Raw genomic sequence first — 12,196 nt, 5'->3', positions numbered from 1 at the left:
GATTGATTCATTAAATGAGAAAAAAAGTATCATATCATTCAAGTACTTTTAAGTTAAATTCGTTTATTTTACACAACATTTAAACAAATTTATATGTCCAAAACTCCAAATGGCATTAGCTTATCTATATTATTTGTTTTTCACTATGTTTTTTAAAAGCAAATATACACAACTTAAACGCCATCAATTTTCTTCTTTGATATCTAGATTACGCAATCCTATTGATTATTTGTGTTTTTTGTTTGGATATATTGATCAGGAGCAAGCAACTTTGTGAAGGTACAAATGATCCAGATCTAGGACCAACATGCGGAAGGCCAGTGGCTCTTAGCTTTCATCCCATAACCGGTCTTCTTTATATAGCTGACGCGTTTTTCGGGCTTCTAGTTGTTGGGCCTAACGGCGGGCTTGCAACTCAGCTTGCTGGTGGTTTCAAGTATACTACCGGTGTTGATGTTGACTTAATATCCGGCAATGTTTATTTCCTTGATGCTAGTTTGACTTATACTTTCAGGTAACCATATAACTAACTTAAACCATGAATCAAGTTTCTACTACATGTCCATCTAAAACAAAACTTAAAAATGTATTTTGATGCAGAGATGTCACACAACCTGGATTTATACCTGATTCAACCGGTAGATTATTGCGTTACAACACGATTACAAAAGAAGTATCCGTTTTGCTCAGTGGTCTCCCAGGCGGGGGTGGTCCTGCAGTTAGTCACGATGGTACATTTGTTGTTGTACCAGAACTCACTGGTAACCGAGTTTTAAAATACTGGTTTGTGGGGCCCAAAGCAAATCAGGTGGAAGTTTTGCTAGACAATATTGGGAACCCGAATAAGATAAAGCGAGGAGAGACATTCGGTGAGTTTTGGGCGGCACATTCAGATGGATTCTTACCACGATTGCCGCTCGTCACACCTCAAGGAGTGAGGTTCAATTCAAATGGAGATGTGTTGCAGATAGTGTCATTTTCTAACGAGTACTTCAATACATCAATCTCTCTTGTTCAAGAGCAAAATGGGAAACTTTATGTGGGTTCTTACTTTACCAATTTCATTGGTGTCTACTCTAATAATTAGATAACCATGCATATATTGTACCATCACCACTTCTGAATAAGGTTGATTGGCTAAACCATCATAATAAAGCTTTGATTTTTTGTTTTCTTTTATTATATGATAAAACTTTGGTTGGAATTTCTTAAATATATTTATGGGCCGCTGACACCTTGCTTTCTTTGGATTTATTCACGAAGACAGTTTAAAATCAGAGTAAATTTAAACTTTTATGGAGTAAATATTCCAACAATACAATATTTGAAAACATACTTTATCTAATATACAATAACATATCTTTAACATTCTACACATCATGTATATTTACACTAGGGCTGTTCACGAGCCGAGCCGAACCGAGTGAAGGCTTGCTCGTTGCTTGGCTCGTTTACAACCGAACCGAACCGAACGGCTGAAATTCGAACCGAGCGAAAACCGAAACGAGCCAAAATCGAATCGAGCATTTTTCGAACGAACGTCGAGCGATTTCGAGCATTATTTATTTCTTTTTCACTTTAAAATTTTCAATAAAAAACAAATTTGAAGGTTGTAAATAATATATTTTATAAATAAATTAGTAGTTTCTAGACAAACATGTAATATATTGTAACTTTTTATTAAAAAATAAGTTTGAAGTGAGATATAATGATCATTTAAACAAACTTCTAGTATTCTAAAAACTTGAATCGAACAAATAAAACTATAAAATTGACGGAATATGAAAAATTTTAAGGGGTAAAAATTATTGTAATCTTATATTTATGTGTTTTGTCTATATATTTATATATTTGTTCATATATAATTATATATAAAATAAATTAAAAATATTCGAGCCGAATCGAACCGAGCAGACCTTTGCTCGTTGCTTGGCTCGTTTACAAACCGAACCGAGCAGAGCGGCTCGTATTCAATCGAGCGTAAAAACGAGCGAGCATTTTTCAAGCAATTTTCGAGCGAGCGGCGAGCGAGTTCGAGCGACGAGCGGTTTGGACGGCCCTAATTTACACAACATTAAACCCTACACAGAATGTAAGGTCAACATTTGTGACTTGCGATATCAAATTACGAACTTTATATATTTTATGGTCAAGTTAATAATTAGAGCCCACGAGAAAACCGGACACAAAATGAGAGTTTCGGGGCACGCGTTTAACTTCATTGGAATAAGGCTTCTAGAATATGTAATGTTTAGCTACAAATAGGGACTTATATTTTTATTTTATGCGTGTGTTTTCCATGGTGTAAATCATCCATCCAAGGGGAGGTCACCTTGGGTGGGTCGGTTTTTTATTAATGTTATCAACTTTTTAACCGACAACGAGATATCATTCATTTATATCTTATCTTTATATTATTTATGTTCGGTCATTTTATTACTGCACCCGTCTCGACTGTTTATCAAGTGAAAAATCCGTTTGTGGTCGGTTTGAGACCTACACTTGGTATCAGAGCGGGTCGAATGTTATAATTGAACTTTGCTCTTGATATTCGGGTTCTATTTCCGCGATTAACCGAACCGAGACGTTAAAGACCCGTTAAGGTTTGAAAATAAAGTTTCTAGATCTGGAAATAAAGTGGGAAATAAACATTTTGAAGCCTCTTGTTTTAGATCTGGATGTTTGAGATCTACAAATGCCAGATCTGGGCGTTTCGGGAACCGTTCCGCCATACGCCGAAAATCCGGCGACCCTATGGTCCTTCCCGACGACGAGTTCGAAGTTGAATATGTAAAATATCAAACTCCGATACACGAGTGCCGGTTATTTTTTATCGTAGCAACCGCTGGATGAAGATGTGACCGATGGGGTTGCTGGTAACTGCTGGCGTTGGTGGATGATGGTTGTCCAGGTGTTTAATATATCGACGAAGCCGCTCAAAACGAATTGAATCAAACTCGATTTGAATCAAATTGAATGGAATCGAATCGAATCCATTCCAATCGAATAGATTGGATTCAAATCGTTTTCCGGCGAACTGTTTATCCGGTGAGGAAAAAAAGAAAGAAAGAAATGTGGCCGCGACTTATGGTGGCGGCGCACGTCGCTGGAAGCTAAAGGTGGAAGAGAACACGGTGGCAATGGCCGGAACCCGCCTTTTCGGAAATGTCACCGGAATCAATTTTCCGGCGGTTGCGGAATGACGGCTGGATGATGATGGAGGGCAATTGATGGTGGCGACTGGTGATCGACTTCTGGTGTGGGAGACGTTGTGATGATGGAGGGTGAATGATAGAGTAGCCGGAACGTTTTTTGGCGCCGGAATTATGGGTGACGGCTGGTGATGAAGGCGGTTGCCTTATGTCTCACATCTTCTTTTATCTATGCCCTAATGGTAATCAATATAATGGGAGTGGGCTTGAGCTTATTGGACCAACTACATGGGCTGCTAGAGTTTTTACTAGGGGCCAAACCCTTGTTGGGTTAATATTTTAGGCTGATATTAATTTGTTTTTGGCCAATAAAGTAATTATTGTTTGGGGTTGACCAATCTAAAGAAAGTCAAAATTGATCCGGTTTTCATCAATGTTGGACCGTGTTTAAAGCGTATTATATCTATATTATTTTCAAGACGCTTAAAAGGGGAAATAATAAGCTTTGTCATTTGATCGTTGTCCCTGGTAGTTCTTCTGAACCTATACTGCTTAAAGATCCGAGATGGATATAGAAGCGACAACTTCTTCATGAATGAATTAGATGGATCATTGTAAGGCCCCGTTACCAGTGCCTCACTTTGGACGTTGGTTTACTCATAAACGCAGTTCTAAATATCAGAGTTAATTAAAAACTTTCGCAGAAATAGTAAAACTTAAATCATTCATTACAAACATCCATAATTTGTCTTTTAATAACATAATGTAAGATATAGAAATAAAACATCATGACCAAATCTTTAGATGCCAGCTTCGTCCAATCCTGCCATGTGTCCTTCTCAAGCTAACTGTCTCTGCCTATTCACCTGCATACATACTAAAAGTCAGCTACGCAGAGTGAGTTATAATTAATACAGGTAACATACAATACGTTCTTATATTACATACTTAACCTTCTTTACTTTCTTTCATACATACGTAAGTATATACTTTCATTCTTACCTTCATATATTCTTTCTTTCCAGGGTCGTCTCAACGTTCATGAAGACCTAAAGCGAACTAAATGTTGAGGCCTTTTTTAAAAACTATTTGATATAAACCCTCCTCCTTTACTCGGGTTTGAGACAAACAATAATCTATTAAGTTTATAGTTGGTGGTGTTAATTTTTTTTTCCTATCAAAGTTTTATCTATCTTTATGTTCCTTTTCTTCTTTTCCTATCGGGCATCATAATAAAAAAGAATTGGGCTAAGTTTAGTTTGTGGCCCACTTTAAAACATATATTATATACATGCCTAAAAAGGTTGGAGGCCTAAAAAGGAGGAGTTAGGTTGGAGGCCCAAGACAATGGCCTGAGTTAGCTGGCCCATGGGCCGGGCCTATTTCTTTCATACTTCATATTTTATCTTTCTTTACATACACACTTATACGTTTCAAAAAGTCTTTCGCCCTATACCCTCACAGATATTATTAGGGTCTGTCACCCTTAAAGAGTCTCTCGCCCTATAACCTCACAGATATTGTTACGGTCTGTCACCTTCCTTCACAGATATTATTAGGGTCTGTCACCCTCCTTCACAGATATTATTAGGGTCTGCCACCCTCCTTCACATATATTATTAGGGTCTGCAACCCTTACCGTCAATTCCTTCACATCATACTTTCCTTTTCTTTTATAATATTTACATACTTTCTTTCATACTCATAATCTATAACATACATACATCATATATACAACCTACATATAAACAATCACATCATCTAACTATCTCCTGACAGTACATGCAATATCTGAAGATCGTTCATGTACCGTCAAGCATCCTTTCATAACTTTCACATATATCATAATAAGCATACACTTACCACTTAAGGTACGTGTATTAACTAATCACATCGAGTATGCACACAGCCCCGAAAACATAACAAGGAATGGGACTAGAAACTCACCTGGATCCTGTTGCCTTCGCCGTTAATCGTTATCCCCTTCTTTAATTGTGCACGGCTAACTGTTATATATATATATATATATATATACTATATTAAAATACATATAGGAAGGACAAGAAGGTAATTTCACACAAAACTCTTAAATTTAAGAGTTTTAGAACTCTTCTTGCATAAGGTACAATGATGTAAAGCATTGGTTTGAAAAATACACCCAATTTATAAAGGCAGAGGTTTTAAACTCCAGTCAAATTTCAAAATTCAAAATTATGTGGTTTTGCATGGGTTCTCTCGTCCAAACCCCCTAACGGGCATTCATCTGAAAGAAGCAAGAATCTTAATTCACCCTCTCCGGCGACACCAATCCAAGCCCTGGTGTCTTTTCCACTTTCGATTCTTTCTCCGGTAAGAACAGCTCCGTGTCTGTTTAACACTCTTTCATCGTTATCGTTATCGATTACCTATTTAACCTAACAACTTCAAAAACTACCCAGCATTATACACTTACTAAAATTGCTGGTTCAACAGGTGACGGTACTTGCAAAGGAAGACCCCTATAGTGGTCCGATGGGGAAAAGCCAGCAGAGGCAGCAAAGTCCAGCTCGTGTTTTAATAGTGGTGTTTGGGGGTGTTATGGGTTATCCTGGTCTGAGGTAACAGAATGGCGACACCAAACAGGGGTTCAACTTCCATTTTTTAGGTTTATTCTTGCAGATCGATTACAAAATACTGAGGTAGCAATAACCCTTTAGTTCAGTTTGCTTTTAGTGTTTTAAATTTGTAGATCAGTATTTTGAGTTTAATTGGTTTATTATTAATAATGAGTACATATGTTTGTTGTTGTTGTTTTTTATTTAGTTGACGATGGTATTTGCATATGTTTACTGAAAGGTTCGAAGGTGCATGTCTACTACTCGAGGAAATGCTTCAACCAAAATAGTTTAGAAAACTTGTAAATCGTAATTAAAGGTAAATACAGTAAATCCAAATCCAGTAGTTTAACCATTTCATATGGTTTTGAATGTGATCGACCACCATTGAGAGATCTCATCTGGTGATATCGAGGAAGAAACGTTGCCGTGTATTTTGCTCATGCAAGATGAGATGGTCTCTTGGTTTCACTAAGGTAAGTTTAGAAAAATATCTGAAAATGCATATTATAATGACAACTTTTATGAACAAATTTTCTTATTTTGGTGCAGAAGTAAATAATTTACTTATTTTGTCCATTGCCATTACTATCATTTACTGATTTACTGGGCGAGTACTGATGAACACGTACTGATTGTTTTATGGTGCAGATGGCAATCGCTAAATCTCAACTCAACTTAGAGAGGATCATATTGGTTCACCGGATGGAGTTGATCCTGCATCAATGCGGTACACAGAATGCAGACTAGAAGTATGTTTTAGCTTCATTTTTTCAGGCACTTACTGAAACAATTTGGTATACATAATGCAAATTATAACAATTATTAAGATTCTTGAGGTATACTCATTATTTTAGCTTATTTTCTTTCACGCACTTACTGAAACAATGCTTTTGTCAAATTTGGATTAGGACATAATATGTATCATTCAGTTTTCAAATTTTACAATATTATTAGTTTATAGCATATTTTTTATGCCTTGAGATATGTTGTTTTGCCTTCATAGTTAAATTTGTTGATTTGTGAATTAAAATTTTTAGTTGCATAAGTGGGGGCTGGATTTTGTTACCTGTCGCAATCTATTGATTAGCTTATGCAGCCTGTGGGATTATTAACGTACGCAAGGTAATTTTTAATCCTGGTAATTATCTTTTTTGGAAAATAGTTATTTTTTATGTAATTATTAGGTTCAAGGGACATACTATAAAACCTCTGATGGAACATGCTTACATGACTAAATTGATGTTACTGATTCAATTGATGCTCATGTGAAAGCACTTGAAAATACTAAACCATGCCTGGTTTGAATTTATAATGTCGGTTTAGGAAAGGGTAAAACATATAAAAGCACTATCTTTGTTCTAACAAAACTATCTATGTTCTAACCAGATAAAAATTTAGAGGTGTGATGCTTCTATACTAATCAACAAAAGTGTAAGCAAAATTAGCGAGAAGGAGCCTTCCCTAACCAGAACTTGGCCCACGAGTTTGAAGTTTAGACCAAATTAAAGATGCATTTGAGTAGGCATGCGCTCTCCTTTAAATGAAAGAATTTAGCCTATGGCATTTTTATGACAATTAGTGCATGTTAATAAAATTTATTTGTGAAATCATAAGTTTTGTCTTTTATCTTTGTTGCATAGATGGGAAATTTAAAATATGTGTTCAGGAGACATTAAAATTAATATTGGGAAGTATTATGCAATTCCAGAATGCCCAATTTCTGGTGAAAGGTTTGAGTTTGACTTTTTGACCTTTTTTATATTATTTGATTCTTTCTGAAAGCCCTGAAGAAATATGGTGTGCAATGGATGTGTCAGCATATTCAAGTTGAACACAAGGATGAGATGTTGAAAAGCTTGAAGAGTTGACCAGAATGAGGTTTGACTTTTTTACATCAGCAACTTGAGAAATGGAAAATGTTTTCGATATTTGGATGTTTGAACATGTTTTAAACGACATCAGATGCTACCTCGGAACCAAAGGTTAGTATTTTTAAATATTTTTATAAACAACAATGCATTTAGGATGATTTATAAAAAAACATTATAACATGATAGATCTTATATTTTTTTTAACTAGACGTTTATGAAGGATTTCACCTACATGAACCAGGTTGGGGAGATTAATAATATTGTGAGTCGGTTATTTTAGTTGTATTTCTATATGCCCCCTTTGACCCGTAAGAGAAAACATGAACAATAAATTGTTTTTTGTAGCAAGTAACGTGTCAAATTGCAACCCCTTAATTCATATGTCCTGAGCACGAAACCAATATAATAAGTATTTGGGTTGATAACTATAACCCGTTTTAAAAAGAACGTGTTCTTCTGATTGACACGTTTAAAAACGGTCATATAATTTTTCATTCCCTTAAAACATGCTACGCGTTCACCTTGGGTTGACCCGTTTAAAAATAATCTGTGTATGGGTTGACCCGTTTAAAAACAATCTGTGTATGGGTTGGCCCGTTTAAGGTTGGTCGTCAAACATTATTATGGTAGGAGATGTGTGGAGGGTAATCGAAGCAGGTCAGGTTGGTCGTCAAACATTATTATGTGTTGAAACGGCTCAATTTGAAAACATATCAAAGCAAGCTCGGTTGGCATATTTTGGCAATTTTTGTTGTAAATTATTAAGAACTACTATATCAAATATAGTTATGTTGATTATAATACAAAAAACGTTAGTATGTTAATTTTATAACTACTATATTAAGACTGCTTTATACACCAAATTCAGGTATTAGTAGCTTATCTATGATTTGATAAATTGTTTTCTTTTCATACTTTCATATTATGTTGTGTTTGTTCAATTCGTTTATGCCAATATTATTTGAAACTCATTTATGTCTGGTGAAATTTTAGTATTTGGAACCACGTTTATTTGCATCAATATGAATACTAATTAATGGTTGCATAGTTCATAACCCAGGTATGGAGTGATGTGTTGGAAATAGGAAAATATTTGTTCACTATTAACCCTTGAATTCTTAACCAATTATGTAGCTTGATGAAAAGAAGGTCCTTTTTCTAATAGTAACAACTATGCTGCAATTTAACACTCTTGGCGAGGACAAAAGTATAGCCATAGATAACTATTTTAAAATGTTTGATTTTTTTAATGATGTCTAACTTGTTAGCCCACGTCAAAGTTTTGGTTTTTAGATTTTTGTTTATTAAGTGATACCGAACTGAGCCAATGTTCGTAACAGAATAGCCGAAACTAAGCGATTTTAAACTAAACTGGTCTGAATGCTAATGAATTTATTTTGTAACCGGTTTTACATGTTGTGAATTAGTTTAAACTTGGTTTAAACCTTTTATGATTTGTGTTAAACTTATTTTGTGTTAGGTTGAACTCATTATGGACTTATTTTGTTTTAGGTTGATATGTGTTTATAAAATTTCCTTTTTTATAACCAAGCTTGCTCGGTTTAAAACTAACCCAAGCTTGAGTTTAGATTTTAAGGATGGTTACAAAACCGAACTAAGCCTGCGTATTCAAATTTCCATCTTGGTTTTCTATCCGGAGAACGTGGTAGAAAAATTGCGTGGTGAATTTAAGTTGCCGTCGCATCGCGCGTGTACCGACTAGTATATATATATATATATATTTTTGTTAATTAACTGCATAATTAATTTAGTCGGTATTTTTAGTTAACCGACACATTTTCTAAGTTGGGCTTGCTTGTTAAGCTTAAGGTAATGGGCTGGTCTGGTTTAAATTTGATATGGGCTTAGCATCATATCAACTTAGTTAAATCAGGCTCATTGTTTATCATGTCACATGGGCCCAACTGGCAGGCCCAAGGTCAACAGGGAAATAAGTGGCCGAGAACTCTTGGCAGTAGGGGTGTTTAGTATTCGAATCGGACTCGAATAAATCAAAATTCGATTCAACTCGTATTCGAATTTGAAGGTTCGAATTCGATTTTCAATAATTCAAATTCGGTTCGAATTCGATTTTATAAATTGAATTTCGAATCGAATACGAATTGATGCTTTTAAATTCGATTCGATTCGAAATTCGGATTCAAACTATACATTTTACTTTTTTTATATATATACATACTTATGAAAAGATAAATCACATAAATATTTTGAGTTATATAGATCAAAATTAAAAGTTAATCACTTTGGCCAATAATTAATGTATTTGGACAATACCATTTTGAATATTTAGGATGTGATAACTTTAAATAATTTATTTATTTTATGTGCTTGTATTTTTTATTGTTAAAAAACTCAAATTTGTAGTGCTTTGAAACTGAAATAGATTTTTTTAACTGAATTCGAATCGAATCGATTCGAATTCAAACTTCATTCTTGAATCGAATCGAATTTCGAATTAGCTTTTCTGAATTCCAATCGAATCGAATTGAATCAAATTTGTCAAATCTATTTCGAATTCGAATCGAATTCGAAACCAGCTTCAAAATTTCAAAATTCGAATAATTAGATTCGAATATATTTGAAATTCGATTAGTTGAACACCCCTACTTGGCAGAGAACCCATGAGATTTGACCGAGAACCCGTGTGTTGACCGAGAACCTATGTTCTTGACCGAGAACCCTCATGGCCGAGAACCTTCATGGCCGAGAACTTGGTCACCAAGAACTCCTTGCCATATGCTTTCATCTTAGCTTGAGGTCCCTTATTAGCTCAAGTAGCAGTTGATGGTTTTTATCACTGATTTTGATAACATTAGCTACACCGTTTATTCATTTTCCACCCATTAACCCTCCATTAACAAGATCTAACCCGTTTTAGTCATAAAGCTTAAACCTTTATTGTATTAAAACGTTTTAGGCTAGATCTAGGGTTTATCTATGAGCCGTATATTGCCACAAGTCTATTAAGTTCATTTTAATCGTCAAGTTTGTACTTTTATGAAACATCTAGACCCGATCTACCCTAGAGTTAAGTTTCATGGCAAACCGTTCATAAAAACGTAACCTTTAAACGTAAAAAACATACCTTTTGATGTTTCTAGGCTACGGTTTTGCTTGGTTATGAACTACAATCTTGTATGTTATTGTATATCAAGGGTTTACTACGATTTAGCTCGGCCGACCCTTGGATCCTCTTCTTCCTCTTGCGGTCGTAGATGGGAGAGTGTGCTTTGGGTGTAGAGAGAATAAGATGGATAAGATGGATGGAAATGAAAAGAATTAGGGTTTAAGGGGTATTTATACTCCCTTAAGCCCATGGACCTAAGGCTCATCTTTCCTTTTTAGTTCATAATTAATTCCATCTAAATAGTCTACTACCCTTCCATCTTTATTATTTTACTATTTCTTTATCAACTCAAGTAACTTATCCATCATGGGAAATAATATATTAAATATATATTATTATTTAAACTTTGGGATGTTACAATCATATCTCAAATGGGTGATTGAAGAAGCTTCGACTTTATCGGGTGGATTTGCGAAGATGCGAGACAAGGTTCGACGATGTTTTGTTATCGTATGTAACATTCATTACTTTTCAACACTACGTGAAAATTGACCTTCGGCCACAAGAAAAAAGTGTGGCCGTAGGCCTTTAGCCACACACATTTGGTTCAGGTCATATGTGGCCAAAGGTCGCGACACCGTGGGTATGATATGGCCACACAGAGTTTTTAGTGGCCTTATGTGGTAATAAGTGTGGCTTAAGGGTACAGGCATTAGTTGCTGGCCATCAAGAAGCCTCTCCAATAAGTGTGGCTAAACGGTAGAAAATGACCATATGACAATTTACTATGAGTGACCATTGCATCTATATAGCCACATGAATTCATGTTTCAGCCACATGAATTTTATATTAATGTGGCCAATAGGGTTGTGTTAAGCTTGCATTGTGACCTATACCGTGTGGATATAGCAAAGAAATGGCCACTTAAATTTAATAACAGAGTGACTAATTATATGATATAGACACTGGATATTACATTAAAAGTGACTAAATATGTTTACTTGCCACTCAAACACTCCTTTGTAGATTATAGTGTGGCTATTGTCTTACCGTTTGTCACACATAATGCTTTTCTTAATTTAAAGTGTGGCTATTGTCAAACTTTTACGTCACATATAGTGAGGTACTGTGTGGCTGCTAATATCATATAGACACTGGAGGATAATGTTAATGTGGCTAAAAATGTGAACTTTCTAGTCAAAAACTCTTTTGTAGTTTGTGGTGTGGCCATTGTCTTACCGTTTGTCACACATAATGTTATTCGTAATTTAAAGTGTGGCTATTGTCAAACTTTTCATCACGCATAGTGAGGTACTGTGTGGCTAATCATATCTTATAGACACTGGAGTTTATTGTCAATGTGGTTAAAAATGTGAACTTGCCAGTCAAACACTCTTTTGTAGTTTGTGGTGTGGCTATTGTATTACCGTTTGTCACACATAATGCTTTTCCTAATTTAAAGTGTGGCTAATGTCAAACTTTTCGTCT

General features: G+C 35.2%; 1 protein-coding gene across 1 annotated transcript; it reads left to right on the top strand.

Moving 5' to 3' along the window:
- Positions 1-207: 207 nt before the first annotated feature.
- Positions 208-1,387, top strand: LOC143556694 (protein STRICTOSIDINE SYNTHASE-LIKE 12-like; the record flags this gene model as incomplete). Its single annotated transcript, XM_077045957.1, has 2 exons — positions 208-514; positions 601-1,387. Coding segments are annotated over 2 exons (794 nt in total), but the record flags the coding sequence as incomplete, so codon positions are not given.
- Positions 1,388-12,196: the final 10,809 nt, after the last annotated feature.

Source organism: Bidens hawaiensis, unplaced genomic scaffold (assembly GCF_021521415.1).
Source record: "Bidens hawaiensis isolate Kalapana, Puna unplaced genomic scaffold, B.hawaiensis_p1.1 tig00018669_1, whole genome shotgun sequence".
Lineage (NCBI taxonomy): Eukaryota > Viridiplantae > Streptophyta > Magnoliopsida > Asterales > Asteraceae > Bidens > Bidens hawaiensis.
Note: the sequence above shows the minus strand (reverse complement) of the source record. Positions and strands in the feature narration are given on the sequence as shown.